Raw genomic sequence first — 17079 nt, forward strand, 5'->3', positions numbered from 1 at the left:
GATTTTAGCATAAGAATTTAAACTTCTTTTAAGTGTTTCCCTGATGCCCTGGTATTATGCATAGGTTAGAGGTCACTGGCCGATATTGTCCTCTTTGGACTTTTCCTTTTGAGCTTCCCTCAAAGTTTTGCTAGAGAGAAGTTTCCACACCCTTATAAAGAATACTTCGTTCTCTTCCCCAACTGTGAGATTTCGTAATCCACCTCTCTTTGGGGGGAGGTGGGCAAGTGTCCTCGTTGGTTTATTTTCCTCCCCAACCGATGTGGGATCTCATAGTATGTGAGTAGGCCAAGGGCACGATTCGATGTAGAGAGAGTCCTTGTGTTGTGTGGCCCTTGGTGGTGGTGTGTTTCGTGTAAAAGTGCCTTGGGGAGAATGAATCACATGCTTTCTAGATGCAACTCTGCTCCCTTTATTTAGGATATTGGATTCTCTCGATATTTCCAAACCCGAGGAGGCGGGAGAATTACTATGGAAGTCTAATTGGAATTATAAACCATTAGTAAAGGATATTATTTGAAGTTTAAGAACTAAATGGACATCGGATCAAAATCTCATTAAAAAAAAAAAAAAAACGAACAAAAACTCTCTAATTTACCGTCACAAATTTTAAATCTAAATCTCTATATGTTCGACCTCGGTTAGTTCTTATTTTAATAATTTTTTAGAAACAATATATAACTACATGTGTGTATCATCTACAGATCATTAATAATCCTTTTTTTATAAAATTCAAAATTTTCATTTTTCACGGGTCAGGTGTTAAAAGGGTATTTTTGTCATTAAAAAAAGCTGTAGAACTGGAAGCCCAATTCGCAGTTTGTTCGTTCTCGGCCCATTGATGATGAACCACACTTGGAGAGCGGACGGAGACTTTAATCCGTCCGTCTCCGAATTCCAAATTTCCAACAACAATTGCAGAGTCGGAAGAAAAAACAAGAGTGGAAGATCTGGAGAAGAAGCTCGCACCTTCAGAAATCTGACCAAAATGAATAAAACAACCATTTACGCTTGGCTCGTAGCAGTTGTTTGCTTCGTTGTTTTGATGATTGTTACCCCTTCAATCCCTCAGTCGCAGGAGTACCATGATTTCGCCGATCATCGCCGATTTCTCGGTTAATTTCCCTCTCCTTTTTATATCATCTGCGTTTCTGATTCTTTCCGTCTATTAATGAAATGCCTATCCTCTGTTTACAATCTATCGCACTTTCATTCCGATATGACTTGCGTAGAGAAATAGGAGTTTTAGAAGCGATCCCATATGGAATTCTGGGGTTGAACCGATCAATTTCTTGCTGTTGGATGTAGTTCTTTTGTGTTTTTCCTCATTGCAATGGTGCGGAGCCTTTGTTTCGTAATTCCGTAAGTCAAGTATGATAGTTAATCTCTTTTTTCTTTTTTTTTTTAAGAGAATCCTAAATACAGATCTTCTGAATGTCGCTTAGATTGGTTTTGGGTCGCTTTTCAATTTTTAATATGACTTGGGATCGATGTTTTAAAAGACTAGAGGTATTCTCTAGATTCTTTCCCTTGAAGAGTCAGGCATAAGTCGGTGATCAAAGTAGAAATGAATCAAATTCCATAACTCATGTTGTATTAGCGTTGCATTAAATCATTATTATTCTTCTGATGGTTAAAACGAAGCGAAAATCTTCCTGTCCTTAGTTCGTTCTAATGAAGTCTGTCACTGCAATTGTGATTACTACTTAAAATGTAACATCGGTATTGATTTTAGCACGAAGATAACTGTGAATGCATCTATTTATTAATGTGATTGTTTCAATTATTTTTAGCATCATACATGTAACGATCATAGTGAGAATCATCACTCTTATTTATATTCTTTTGATAAGTAGGTTCCGAAAACCATAAAAAGAACTTCCTAGTTCACTTACAAAAGAGGAATCATTATTAATCTAAAAAATTTCAAGCCTCTTATGATCTGAAGAAGGCTTAATCCTCTTTCAATCTCAGAAGATGTAAGCCTTGAGGTATATATATAGTTTGAGTTTCACTCGAGGCTTGATTTAGGTCTCTACTTTTTTTTCTTATTCAATTTTTGTTGTTGTACATATATGTTTTGCTAAATATTGATCTCAAAGTTTTGGCCTTTTCCTTTTTTTCAGGTATACCTAATGCTCTTAACGTAGTTTCGAATTTTCCCTTCTTGGTTATCGGTCTCATAGGCCTTGTCCTTTGTTATCGTGAGAATTACTTTAGGCTGAGGTGCATTTTCTTTTCATATCATTTGTCTATCAGCTTTCGTAATGTTTTGATCTTCTATGATGAAGTAATTTATTGTGTCATGTTAATTTTAAATTGATTATGTTTTCCACAGTTTGCAAGGTGAGCTTTATGGTTGGACTTGCTTTTATATTGGCGTGGCTCTTGTAGCCTTTGGCTCCTCGTATTATCATCTTGAGCCAAACGACGCACGCCTTGTTTGGGATCGTTTACCTGTGAGTCACTTCCCCAATTATGGAGCATTGCTTATATAAATTATTTCGAACATCTAATCGTATTGCAAGCAGTATATTGTAATTCTGAATCATTTACTCTTCTGGAAATTGTAGATGACCATTGCATTCACTTCGATCATCTCAATCTTTATTATTGAAAGAATTGATGAGCAGAAGGGAACACTGTCCATCGTGCCTTTATTGTTGGTCGGTATAGTTAGCATTTTATATTGGTGGTAAGTGCTTTCAAATTTTCTTTTAACAGTTAGCATTTTACTAGTTAAACTCGGCATTGTTGTTGTAAACAGTTCGGAATACTTCATCTTATATCATTGAAAAATTGGTCTTGGTACTAAAGTCCAGATTATTAGAGTCATCGAGTAATGCAACATTAATGGTTTAGTGGGAATGATAGGTTTGACTTTGTTTTGTAAAAACACTGTATGCTAGCCAAAGACCAAGTAATGCCATATTAGTTATTAACGTTACAAATGCAATTCTTGTTCGAACTGCTATCTGAGCTTGTGTGTTATTTGTAGTACAAATTAACTGTCTAGCTTTTGAGAATTACGAATCTTCTTTGACTTTTGGATGATCAAAATGCAGTAGAAAAGATCTCAAATGTTGCCTTCAAACTTTCGGAGGTTAATGGTTATCTCAACATTTAAATGCTAGAAATACCAGCTTGCATATGGAATGCACTTTAGGGAATTTCTGATCTGGGTTTCTTGCTGTACATGATTGACCTATGTCTTTTGCAGCTTGTTTGATGATCTACGCCCATATGCACTTGTCCAGTTTCTTCCTTGTATTGCTATTCCATTAATGACTATTTTATTACCTCCAATGTATACACATTCTACCTACTGGCTTTGGGCTGCAGGTCAGTTTCTGCTTTAAGGTATTCTGTTGCTGTTTAATGTCTTGCATTAGTGTTGACTGTTGGTAATATGTAATCGTGGATACTTTGTTATACTTGCAGGGTTTTATTTATTAGCAAAGGTAGAAGAAGCTAGCGATAAACTGATATATAATTGGACATTTCATATTGTTAGTGGTCACACGCTCAAGCACTTATGTGCTGCTATGGTTCCTGTCTTCTTAACTTTGATGCTTGCTAAGCGAACAATTGAACCAGAAAGGCAAGTATTTCTTGCTCTCTATTCTTTTAATTGTTTTAAGCTTGCCATTGTTTATGCAACAATGATTTATTTTGGAAGTGCGTACTCGTGGAAATGCTTCAAGTAACTCTGAAATACTAAAATGAGACGAAGTAGAAGTAATTATGCAAATGTCTGACATTTCTCTTGCAGTTGTGTTTTTATTAATTTCTGATATGGAATTGATACTATGTTTGAATAGGATCTTGTTATTTGCATGTTTTAGATTTTATAGGATTTTTTAGTTTATATATAATAGAAACAATTTTATTGAGGATATGAAATTACAAAAAGGAGTTGTTAAACTCCAATAAGCCCCAACCCAAGGTAGTCACACAGACCTTATCCAGTTGGATAAAACAGAAGAAATGCTAAAGCACCGACACTTTTGTTTCATTTTCTTGCCAACAAAGGGGTCAAAAGGAATATCCTTATCTTGGAAGATTCTTTCGATACCTTTCTTGCCAAGTAAGCTGGAAGAAAGCCCTGAAGAACTGCATCTAAAGGAGCTTCTTTTCCTTGTTGCAAGGATGACCCAATGATGTAGATATTATATTTTCCATAAAAGTATGGGTCATGGTACAAACCTTGAAAATTTTAGGTATCTGGCATTGGTTGAGTTGGTTTGACCTTGTTCTATCTCCTCCCACCTTTATGTTCTTATTTTACCCCAAGTCTGATATCATTGTTAATGGAACATGAATGGTCCTTTCTTATGATATGTATATCTCTGTAATGGGATATCTCTTTGAGATCTTTTTGGATTATGATGTTTTTCTCTTTTAGATGGTGCTCTGTTATCCCAAGAGATTCACATGGTTTGCTCACCATCACCTTAGAAAAATCTTCTGATAGTTCTATGGACAACATATCCTCTGTCTCTCACTCCTTTCAAATCTACAGTTTATCTTCTCTTTTGGCCGATTGGAGGCGCTTTTTGTAGCCTACCTCGACGTGGGATCAATTTCCACAAATTAGATATTGAGGTGGTAGAGGAGTGGATGTGGTCTTTGGTGATCAGGATAAGTTATTACTGTTCCTCTTACCTTGTCTGCAAGAAATTGGTCAAATCATGGAAGAATATCTGGGTCTAGGAAAGTAGCATAGCTGGAATGTTTCCAAAATTGAATGCTCTTTCTTCTATTTATCACAAGACCATACTGTACTTTCATCCATAACTTGCATACTTTACCATTTCAATATCATTGCATTATAAGCCTTTTATGAACACTTGTTTTGTGATGTCTTGCAGGCAGAGTTTATATAAGATTTGGAAGGTGTCATGGATGAAGGTCAGAGATAATAAGACAAAGGTAGAGGCCTCAGCTTGTTCCTTCTCATCTATCCCTGTCCAAGAACCACAATAGTTGTGTAAATTCTTGCCAAGCATATTTAAACTTCGACCAAGTAAATAATGCACTTGTATAGTTGTATGTAAACATTAAGAAACACCACGCAAAACTCAGTTTTCCAGATGTAACCACTTATTAGTTGTCTCCAAATTCTTATATGCCGACTCCAATCAATAATGGAGTATAGGGTAAATCCTAGTTTTTGCCATTGAATACTAAACTTATCAATGGATAACATTGTTTTAAATACTCTTTTTCAAGTACTTAAAGATTGAAATGACAAATTAAATATTTTTTACTGTATTAGGACTTTTTGTCAATTGACCTTCTGATCAAATCATGAGTTTTTTTTTTTTTTTGAATGAATGACTCGATTTTTAGATCAAATTATATATGATCTACGGTTTAAAAGTAAGGTTATATAACTTCTTTAAGTCACAAGTAGTGCGAGAGTTATGAGAGTAGGAGGACGAGGAAAAAAATGATTCAACTTGTTTGGAAAAAAAAAAGTAGTGCGATGTTTCATTAGCAAATCTAAACTTTTACAAGTGTATCAATTTATATCCTATGTTTGGAATATATTTATATCCTATGTTTGGAATATTTAGTGTTCACATGTGTGAAGAGTTTCCCTATATCAATTAACCGAGTTTCTGTATATCAATTAACCTCACGAACTTTCGTAAACTTGATTCATTTACGAAAATTTAGAAACTTCATTGCTAGCGCTATACTAGTAATTCTCTGTACATGTAAATCATAGTTTTTTAAACTAAAGGTAAAAAGTGTAAATTGATTCCATTATACAATTACTAGTTTGGACTGTATTCTATCTCTTGTTCCAAAGCTTACGATTAGTTTTCACTCAATGAGAGTTCTTTATGATGAAAATGGTCCTTAGAAGAAGAAAATCTTGGGATCTAACACTTTGTTTAACTAATTACTTCTATTGAACTCACCAGAAGCAAACTCCAAATCAATCTTACAAACGAACAGTTTATGGAGCTGATTGATTATCATTAATTATACATACTGAACAGGCAGAAGCTCCAATAAGGAATTATATATATATATATATATGGATTAGAGCAAAAGCTCAATTTCTAAATCAAAAGGGTAACAGACTAGAAATTGCTAGAAATTGACCTTAACAGTGGACAATCATCTACTGGAATGTGTCTGCTCCTCTTCCTCTTATGGCTTCACTTCCATCAATGCCCCAAACGAGTTTGTATATTGGTGAAACTGCAATCAAAATGTTAACGGACTATTTATTTTTGTTGTTAAGAAACATTTCCCTAACTAAATATAGAATTGAAACAATGATTTTCTGTTTCCCATTTTTTAAAAAGCATAGATTGTGGTCTTCACCTCTTTCATAATATTCTCGCATTTATGCAGTAGTTCTTGCTGTTTATGGACATTAGATTCTCTCATGGAATTTGTTTTTGAAGTCACAGCATCAACCTACCACCACAATTAAGAGCAAAACAAGTAAAAGAGAATTCTTGTCATGAGCATTAAATGGATTAGACTGAATCCTTTTGAAAAGTAAGATTGAAGAGAAAACAAAACCTCCATGAGCACTGCTTCAACATTTTTTTGCCTTTGTTCTAAATCAAGCTTCATTGATTCAACCTCCAACCTCACGTTATTCAACTCTTTTGCAGCTTCCTCACATTTCACTTCTCTTTCCTTCTCTGTCTGCCTTCTTAAATCTTCCAACTGTCGCACTGGATGTAATAGTGAAGTAAAGACGCCATTGTACCACTAAAAATATATTAAAGAGCTAATTTGATAACCTTTCTTTGTTATAATTTTTCGATATTATATTTCGTAACTAGCGTTTTTCTTTGTTTTCTCATCTACTTAAAAAACCTCGCCCAAATTCTTTCTTTTGTGTTTTTGAAGTTTGTCTAAAATTTGATGTGTAAACATGTGATGAACACAGAAAATGTAGGAATATGTAGGTTCAATAAGCTTAATTTTTAAAATTAAAAAATAAAGAGATAGAGCCAACCACCTTTTGCTTCATGTTCAACCAATTTGACCTGGAGCGATTTATCTACAACTTCCTCATCACTTAGCTTAGCTTTCAAGGCCTTGAATTCTTTTTCAACCGACTTAGCAGAGTTAACCTATTAAAAAAGTGCCCATGACTTAGCCAATAAAGTTCTGTCATGACACCTCAATAGCGCTATTAGAACATTCAAACCTGTTCCTGTATAGTCTGCATCTGAGCAAGGTGCTTCAACATTTTCCTGGAAACCTGAAAAATGTTGCGTCAAGAATTCATCAAGCCATCAACCGAATTTTCTTTAAAGTGATAAAAAATTTCATATTGAGACGGATATCTAATATGTATATATATAAATTTTCTACAGTGAGAAAAGTAATAATAATATAAAACAAGTGAATGCAACGACGAGGTACAAGGCAAATTTAGCCTTCATAAATAACAAAAAAAATCACGTCACAAAAACTAGTAAGAGATTTGTGAAAAAGTTGTCTAAATGAGCTTTGAACAGCTTATGAAAATTAGTAAGAGATTAGTCTTAGGAGTTGGAACCCTTATGATTTTTTTCTATCATGTAGGCTAAATCATATAACAATAAGTGTTTTTCTTTTTCCTTCTTTTTAGGGATATCCATGAGTGTCAAGGTAAGCTTGCATGCATCTCAGACTCTATTACATTTGGTTGTTAAGGTAACCGATTAGATATTACATTTTCGTTATTAAATTTTGTTTCCTTTCGTCAAAATGCATTAGACAACGATGTGATCTGAAGTTTAATTTAATAACAAAAAGCCACAAGTGGTCAAAAACAGCCGTGAATTCATGACTAAAAACTCTTAAAATCTGAGTTGGTGCAAGAATCAGATAAAACATGAATAGGCAGAAAGTATGTTGTTTTTGAGGTCAAACTCAATTCTAAACCAAAATATAAATAAGTTTAGATAAAGAGAAGTAATACAATTGTACCAAATCAACATAATCTCAAATGGGTTACCTTTGAATAAACCTCAACAATGCCAGTCTTCTCCTGAAAAGCTTGCATTGCCAATTTTTCAGCATTCTTGGCTTCCTCCCTAGCTAATTTTTTCTCCTCCAAAGCCCTCTTTAAGTAGAAAAAAATGAAGGGAGTTAATTATTTATTGAGAAAAATGGCTGAAAGAGAATTGAATGCACGATTATCAAATAGAAAAACTGGCATAAACTACCTCAAGACGATAAGAGTTAATACAATCATACCCTCACATTTTTAATTTGATCTATTAGTTCCTACACTTTTTTATTCGAAACAGCTTCATAAAATTGCAAAAAGGGAAGACTCTGATCTAAAAGAGTTACACATAAAATCTCTCAACCTCCCAAACCTCTTCTAAAGGCCTCTTCACCCTCTCAAATTCTACTATTTCTCTCCATACACTCCCCATAGTACTACATCAAATAAATTGTTTCTTATCCAAAAAAAGAGAGAAAAAGAAACTCAATCCCAAAAAAGATTGATGCTTAAACAATGGGAAATTACTAACCTATTAGCCTCACTACGGGCATGTGAAAAATCATGGTTAGAAACCAAAGGATGTTTTCTCTTAAAAAAAAACAATAATTGGAGAATATAAACATAACTTTTGGTTAAAAAAATGGAGATGAGGAACGTAGAAACAAGGGGGAAAAAACCTGCAACTTATCTGGTGACTGAACAATTTTTGATCGCAAATTTGCATTTTCTTGCACACTTTGTACGAGGAGAAATTCTGCATTAGAAATCTGAAAATATACAAAGAAATCAGTGAGAACATAGCAAACATTTTATGAACATAGCAAACAAACGGTTATTCTGCATGTACGAAAAATATAATAATAGTAGAGGAGACGGCTCCTTGTGCTAGGGTCAAGGACAATGCAGAATAAAAGTTTAGTGGTAAAAGTAGCAGCAATAAGAAACTTTCAAAAAACAAGAATCACATAATGGAATTTACAACAAGAAACAAAAGCGTGGTCGTAATTAAAGAAGATTAAAATCCTCAGCACCATACCAACCAACACTAAACACACCAATTTGGGTCAAGAACAAAAGCAGAGGCTCAGCAAAATAAAAGAAAATGGAAACCTCCATTACTTTCAATCCTTTCCACCCTACATGCTATCGAGCATCCCATTTTTCTCTCAGAAAATAGAAACCTCCCACCTTCTTAAATAAACCAGGACACCCCTCCAACTCCATCGATAGAGCAAGGTTTTATCAAGCAGTAAAGGGATTCATTAAACAACTTGAAATTTCTTTCTTAAGAGTTTCAAAGATAATCTTCCGATCAACGGAACATCAATATATTCCAAGGAAGACAATGGAACTGGTTTACCATCCCCCAACCTTTGCTGACCTGAGATATACTAAAACTCTCATCCATCCAACTTACTTGGACCGACCACCTGCTTTGGCTTTTGAAGGAAGTCCAACAGTACCCAGAAAACCTTTCAACCTCGTTTTCTAATCCAACCAAAACCCAAATAAAGTTTTTCTCTCCTCCATTGGATGAAAATGAAAATTCCACAAACCAACCCAACTGATTGGAACTTTTAAGATTGAAAAGTAACCTTTTGAAACTCGCATTTGCTTGAAAGCTCGACATTGTAGGAACATTTCCGTAGAAGAGAGGGGTTGCTCAACCATCATGACAATTCCACTGAGACTTAATGAAGAAAGAATGATCCTGCTTTTTTTTTTTTTTTTCTTTCAACAAATAATAACCTTGACCTTGACCAAAAGGATTTATTGGCTACACAACTACTCTTCATCTTGCAAAAGAGGAACTTTTCATGAAATCAACAACGCTTATAAGAACCTAGAGAGGAGAGAGCTGCCTTTTTCTTGAACTAAGCTTTGGGATAAGAAATAAGAGGTTGAAGGGATTAAATTTTACAATGGGCGTTTTTAGACCTAGCTAAACTTTTCTCCTCCTTTTGGTGTTCATTCTATAAAAAAATTGTAATTATGAGCTATTTCATATCTTTGCCAATTAGGAATCCCTTTTAAGCTCATTGATCATGTGGGGATAACTCGTCTCCCACACTGTTTCACATGGTCATTTTGTTAGTATATATATCTCAATTTCTTTTACTTAAAAGAAAAATACATAAAAAAANAAAAAAAAAAAAAAAAAAAAAAAAAAAAAAAAAAAGAAGAGTTATAACTCCACCCCAAAAACTCTTCCTCATCAACTCGCAAAAGGTTTGATATCACCCGTTTGTTACATGAAACAACAAAGCACTAGTGGATTGAACTAGATTCTAACAATTATTAACATCTCAGCCGGAGATAATGCACTTCTGCCACCTCCTGTTTGAGTGACCTAAATATTTCTAGTTTAAGCTTGGTATTTTCCATAGAATAATTCAAATGCCTTCTTTCAGCTGAGTTTAGGGACTTCCTTCAGTAGCAGGGATGGGATACTATCATACAGTGGTGGCCCCTCATTAGGAAACTATACATGGAGAGAAACAAAAGAATTTTCCAGGAGAAGATACTTCTCATAGGTTTTCGGGATTTGACAAGTCTGCACTCATTCATGGTGCTTTCGTTACAAAGACCAATTCTTTTTTAGAAGGTTTTTTGAGGTTCAGAGTGCTCTTGTTAGAGGTTCTTTTTTATATAAGAAACAAAGCTTTCATTGAGGAAAATGAAATAATACAACAGCATCCGAAAAATCAAGCCCACAAAGGAATTCGATTAAAAAAATGAGTTCCAATCAAGTAAAAGAAGGCCAAGCGAATAATTACAAAAGATCTTAGAAACTGACTCCTAAAGGGAAACATAAAACCTAACACGTGGTGGCAAGGTTCTTCCCTTTCTTTTGTATAGTTCATTTATCAATGAAATCTATCATTTCCTCCTGAAAAATGAAAAACTCCTTGATGATCTCTCTTCAGCCCCAGTCTGAGCAAGTACAATCCAAACACCTCAAAGAAACAACTCCAAACTGCACAAGCAAAACCACAATTCAAGAAAATCATCAAGATCCTCTGTTTCCCTCCTAAAGAGTACAACACATCGGCCCTATTATCAAGCAAGAAAGCTTCCACAAAATTTGATCCAAGATGTTTACTCTTCAGTGAATGACCTGACACACAAAAAAACTTATTCTTGGAAAATTCCAACTTCAACGAGGTAAAGACAAAGCCACTCATATGAAAGAGGCTCACCAAACACCAAAAGTAAGACCTACAAGAGAAACCATCAAACAGACTTGGCCCAAGTACAAACATCCCCTCTCTCAATAGTGAAACATAACTCTCCAATAAAAGACAAAAGGTCCATAATATCTGTCAATTTCCAATCAGACAAAGGACAATGGAACTCCAACAAAAGAGATGGATAGTGCTTTGAGTGAAAAAAGACAACTTCTACCAAATGAAACCTCATGGAGGAGAGATGATATAACTATGAAAGCGAGTGCAGAGGGGTCTATCCTCACTCATTTATCCTAAAAAAAAGTAGGTGCACCTCCCATCACCTACCAAACAAAGCACTACTTGGGAAAAGAAAGGAAATTCTTCAGAGAAAGCTTTCCATGGGTTTGTAAAAGTGTCAGTAACCACACTTTAGCTCTATTCAAAATGGAGAAACCCATAATTGTTTCTAATGACCTTGTACCATAATGAGTTGGACTAATGAGAAAACTACCACAATCATTTAGCCAGCAAGAGTTATGGACCCATAACTTACCCATGTCTAAACCTCGAAGATCCATCAAATTCAGCACCACCTCTCATCTCACTAAATGAGATCATTTCCCCTTCTCTACTGCCCCCAAAGGAAATCCCTGGAAAGATTCCTTAGGATCTTATAACTGACCAGGGATCCTAGACAGAGAAAAGAAGTAGATCGGGATGTTGCTTAAAAAATATTGAATGAGGGTGAATCTATCTTTTTGAGATGAAACTTTTCTTCCAAGAGGAAAGCCTCTTGCAAATCTTATTCAGCATTAGGTCCCAAAACGTAGGATTATGACCAAGGGCCTCAGAAGGAAAAAGGGAAAGACGTGACCTCGCAACCCACCAAAGCGACCCACTTTTTCAAATTAAGAGGATCACAATTCATGTACAAAATCTAACATCTAGCTCTATCAATCCTCAAATCTAATATGCCCTAAAAGAAAGCAAAAAATTGATAGGTTAAGATATGACTCTTCCTTGTCCAAATAAAAGAAACTAGTATCGGCTGCAAACTTCCTTGTCCAAATAAAAGAAACTAGTATCGTCTGCAAATGGAAGATGAGATGAGAACAACCTAACTAGTATCGTCTGCGAACGGAAGATGAGATGAGGACAACCTATCTCTCCCTACTTCAAAGCCCACCAAAAAATTACCCTCCACCTCCTTGAGATAATTTGATTTAAAGAGTCCACTACCAAGAAAACACAGAAAATGAGAGTGGAGGCCCCCTTGTCTAAGACCTCCCAAAGCGTAAATCTTAACTCTTTGCTTACCGTTGATGAGAATCAAATGACCTACCATTCTAATGCAGGACCTCCATTTCAAGTCGGACCATCCTTTTTATCCTCATTGGACTCAAGAACATCGATGAAGATTGAATCACCATCCATATCTTGGTGGTTGTGACTTTTTGTGTTGTCCAAAACATTTCTTCGAAAAACTTTTATCCAAGAAGTTTGAATCCACAAGATCATACACTTAAAATCAATGCTAAAAACAACACCGTTCTTACGAGCTCAAGTTCTCTACAGCCTTGTTGCCAATAAAGACTTGGTTTAAGATTTGCCTACCCACCATGAAAGCACTCTAAGGATCTAAGATTGTCGTGGAGAAGATCTTCATCAATCTATTAGCTAGCACCTTTGCAAAAAGTATATACACATTTGTCACTAGACTGATCGGTTTGAAGTCCTTGATCTTCCTTGCCTTTTCTTCTTAGGGAAGAGACAAATAAAGTTTCATTCAACGAACTATCTAGAACTCCGCTCTCATTGAACTCACTAAACACCTTCTAAGGATCGTCCTTAATACAATCCCATTTGTCCTGAAAGGAAGAACGATAGTAAACCTGTCAAGACTCAAGGCCTTTTTCCTATCAAAACTAAAAATTATCTTCTTAACATCCTCCAGGGAGAAGGGAAAACCCAACTCTGCTATATGAAAACCAGAAATAGGACTACAATACAAAACTGCAACGAAGAACGACAAACAACTACCAGAGCATAGAGATAATAATAATGATAATTATAATAAAACCTCTTTAATCCCCCATAACATCTCTCCACCATGTTCTCCAGTCCAGGAGACCAATTAAATCTTTACTTCTCTTTCAACTTGCTACCCTATGATTTTAATGAACAAGAAACGAAACTTTTAAACTGCTACATGGATCTCATCCCCTACCACCAAACGCCACTTTCAGATGACCAAATAATTTTAATTCCTCATGGTTTAGTGCAAATTTGTGCCAATCGTGAGTGTTTTTTTTGTAATTCCTTATACTGTTTGGGATTTTTCATCTCCTTTTCCATTTGTACACCTTATTAGTATACAGAATATACAAGTCTCTATTTCCTACCAAAAAAAAGTTAATAATCTAACCTTCTCGTCCATTTCTCCAGCTTTCTCTTTCAACTTCCGGATTGAAGCACGCAATGACATCTGCTGATTGTTAAGTCCCCCAATAGTTTGATGTAGTTCTTTCACTTTAGCATCAATCTCTTGAACAAAAGGCATTTCCCTTTCTCTTGCTTCGTTGTACTCTGCGATCTCTGCATTCAACTATAATACACAAGTTCAGCCAAATGGGGGGAAAAACAAAAAACACAAATATAACCACCTTTTTCAACTTTAAACGAAAATAAAAACAAAAAAGGGCTGAAATCCAAATACCTGAGAAATTTTAACCTCCCATTCCCTTTGCTGGTCATCAAGGGTATTCAGCTCATTCATAACTGGAGCATGTAGATTGATTTTGGCATCTCTTCAAATGAAAATGTAACAGGCATAACTGAGGATCAGCATTATCTATTCATTTATGAAAAAAAAACATACTTCCATGGATATATATCATGCTACATTTTAGAGATTCAAATAAATGGAACTTAATTAAAATACATTGAAATAATACACATATCCTTATCGAAACCCCGTGCATGGAAGGCCCTGCCTATTCAAAAGAAAATCGAGCTGTTGGATGTAATTATAAACAATAAAGCATAAAATATAACAAGTTGAAGTGATAAATTTTCGTAACTTCATCTGTCCATTCATTCAATCATCACGAAGAAAACAAACCTACTGTAACAAGATAGAAAATTTACCAGATTATGGTGACCAGTGCACAATGTCATTGAATTACAAAAAAACATCTATTACGCCTACAATCGAATTAACAACAAGAAAGAAGCTGTAGCCTTTGTTTAATATAATTTGATGAGCCAAACTTACATAACTGGGGCAAACATAAGTAGTAGTTAAATAATAAATTCATCTAATTGACATTTTACTAAAAATTGTTTAAACCCCACTACAATAGAAAGCTTGGAAATGAGTAGAAATTACTTGGTTAATGCTACGCACTAAGCTAGGTGATAAACCCATAAAGACCTTCTCGACCAAACTACTAGTTGTTACACTAGTTGTTTTCATTTGTAAATAGTAAAGGACAACATAGAGAAGAAGATAAAGGTCGTACTTGTGAATGCAAAAGTTCAGCATTGCACTAAGGAAAATTTCTGTCCTGTCAGGGTCAGGTTTTATCAAATCTTTCAACGTAAACTTTTTTGGACAGTCCAGAGAGGCAATGACATGCTTTACTCTGTTGTACAACTTCATTGTCTGAACTGAATCCATATGCAGATCAGGGTTCTCGAACTGTTCCAAGGCAGCAAACTCAACTTGTCCTTGGTCTTCCCTGCATATATAACCGACAGCTATAAATTGCAACCTTTCTTAAAAAGGATCCGAGAAAAGTGAAATAAAATAGTTCATAGTTACGACACTTCAAGGATCTAGAATGAAAAGGGAGAAGGGAACTTCAGAACACATTGATGGTAAATATTTTCTTCAAGATTAAAAAAAAAACCCAAACGGCACAAGAACCTCACGTTTGAAAGTTAATTATTGAAACTTTAGTGCAATGAAAAAGCATAAATGGGGTTAGAGCCCTTCTATTAACAATCAAGGATGAATGTTTTACAAAATCTCACTGACCCAGACGATCTACACAAGTTCATCCTATTACGTACTAACAGTCTCATTCATCACTTCCATTTGGTCTATGCAAGTGAAGATAACAAGTAGCAATGACCTTGTAATATAAGACACGACACAATTTTTTTTTTTCCCTCAAAAGTAGCTTGAGAATTTATCATCTCTATCCATTGTGATGAACCTAGAAAAACCATGAAGTCCTGCCGTTCACAAAAAACGGATTGGCAATATTTATAGCACCTGATGCTTACTGCAATGCTAAATGACCAGCTAATGGGAAATAAGGTGATTGTTTGCTAAAAAGATCCGCCAGTATAAAGGCCCAATGTACACTACAGTGAGTCCTTGGAAACCCAACAACGTACGGCATGGAGATCTTCTTCTATATCTTCTAGGGCTGCTGATGGCGAATACAAACCAAAATAACAACGGTAACAATGAAATAAAGCAGAAAACTTTTACACAATGATTACATCAGAATTTCCTTCTCTATCAGTAAATAAATAAACCACTTTTATGCTCCAAGGTAAGTTATAAAAGAACGTCATAAAGAGTGTTTACAAGAAGAACAATGACTCATGTCTAAACTAACGACATTTTTAATTTCTCAACTCTAAAATCTCTGTTCGATTACTTGAATTCTCTAAGAACAAGAACACAGTAAGATACATATAAACTTTTGTTCATTCTCCTCCTTTCAAAAATCATTTCAAATACTTGTTGATAAAAGTCTATAAGCAGAGGACTTACTCATGGAGAAAGTCAAGGTAGATCATCAAACGAGTGTAAAGATCTGAGACCAAATCTGGTGCGGGGTGAAGGAGGTCCCGCTCTGTTACAGCAGCAATTTGACACTGTGCTAGTAGCAACGCAATATCTGCCCGTGGAAGCCTCGGAAATTCATACTTCGACATCCCCAACTACTTCTCTTCAATACCCAGGAAATTCAAAATTCAGAAGTAAAACAAAAACATTGTCGCAGTAATGGAGAAGACAACAAGATAGAAAAAATTGACATCAGTCCCACAAAATACAAAAATTCAGCATGGATCCTTATTCTCTCTACCTAAGAATTCAGGTAAGATTCGAAGGGGAAATTTCCATCTTTATACCATTAACAAATAAGTAAAAAAGAAAATATGCAAGGTTTTGTTTACACAAGCCCTAGTTTGTGTCTTGAAAGGCATAAATGAAGATCGAGAGAATATCAATAAAATCAAGAGAGTACAGAATTAGTACAAATTAAACCCGCTATGAGGGAGAGCGGCAGCGACATGTGAATTGAACTCAGGAAACTCATGGCTGCCACCAAATTAACTCTTAATTTTTTACAAGCGCCAGAACAGTTCCTCAGCTAAAGCCCCAAACAATTCGAGCATTTCACCGACATCAGTCGGTATATCGTTTAAAGAATCAAATCCACTAGAAAAGCTTCTCTTTCAGGACATTTCAAACGAAAACACAACCAAATTCACAGAATCTAAACGGAACATTACCAATCGAAGCATTACACTCCATATGACAACACATAGCATGATGGAGATGGAAGAAACAGCTTACCTCCACAAAAGCTCAGAATTCGAGCGAGAGAGGAAGGGATGATAGTGCGATTAATCAAACTGAAAGAAAGAGAATCGGGCAAAGAGGAAAGAGGCGAAACCTGAGAAAAGCGTCGGGCAAATCTCTGCAACACAGATAGCAATTATTCTCGAAATGTCATAAGGCGGGAAAATGTGTCTCCATGGATGGGATGAGCCGAAGGCTACCGGTTTGATTCGGCTTTTCGCCCATAAGCTAACCCGAACCGAACCGAACCGAACCGAATAAGAAAGTGGTTTTTCTATAATATCTTTTTTAATCTTTATCTTTTTTTTTTTTTTTATTTTTTTTTT

General features: G+C 35.3%; 2 protein-coding genes across 4 annotated transcripts; one reads left to right on the forward strand and one right to left on the reverse strand.

The window, feature by feature from the left end:
• The first annotated feature begins 834 nt into the window (after nucleotides 1-834).
• LOC111793954 lies at nucleotides 835-5220 on the forward strand. Its single transcript, XM_023676042.1, has 7 exons — nucleotides 835-1115; nucleotides 2127-2226; nucleotides 2339-2459; nucleotides 2574-2695; nucleotides 3221-3342; nucleotides 3442-3601; nucleotides 4872-5220. The coding sequence occupies exons 1-7, from the start codon at nucleotides 842-844 to the stop codon at nucleotides 4984-4986; spliced, it is 1014 nt and encodes a 337-aa protein (XP_023531810.1). The 5' UTR covers nucleotides 835-841; the 3' UTR covers nucleotides 4987-5220.
• A 731-nt stretch (nucleotides 5221-5951) lies between these two features.
• LOC111792316 (probable kinetochore protein NUF2) lies at nucleotides 5952-16921 on the reverse strand. 3 transcript variants are annotated; one of them, XM_023673698.1, is made up of 12 exons: nucleotides 16748-16870; nucleotides 15938-16115; nucleotides 14670-14888; nucleotides 13865-13955; nucleotides 13574-13753; nucleotides 8656-8745; nucleotides 7982-8089; nucleotides 7187-7240; nucleotides 6995-7109; nucleotides 6547-6704; nucleotides 6343-6438; nucleotides 5952-6216 (listed from the first exon to the last, which is right to left on the reverse strand). In XM_023673698.1, the coding sequence occupies exons 2-12, from the start codon at nucleotides 16099-16101 to the stop codon at nucleotides 6166-6168; spliced, it is 1326 nt and encodes a 441-aa protein (XP_023529466.1). In that variant the 5' UTR covers nucleotides 16102-16115; nucleotides 16748-16870; the 3' UTR covers nucleotides 5952-6165. The 3 variants fall into 3 exon arrangements, with proteins under 3 accessions (XP_023529466.1, XP_023529467.1, XP_023529468.1); XM_023673699.1 differs by having other exon boundaries at nucleotides 6033-6216; nucleotides 16848-16921; XM_023673700.1 differs by lacking the exon at nucleotides 16748-16870 and adding an exon at nucleotides 16436-16530 and having other exon boundaries at nucleotides 6033-6216.
• Nucleotides 16922-17079: the final 158 nt, after the last annotated feature.

Source organism: Cucurbita pepo, chromosome LG04 (assembly GCF_002806865.2).
Source record: "Cucurbita pepo subsp. pepo cultivar mu-cu-16 chromosome LG04, ASM280686v2, whole genome shotgun sequence".
In the NCBI taxonomy this organism is placed as follows: Eukaryota; Viridiplantae; Streptophyta; class Magnoliopsida; order Cucurbitales; family Cucurbitaceae; genus Cucurbita; species Cucurbita pepo.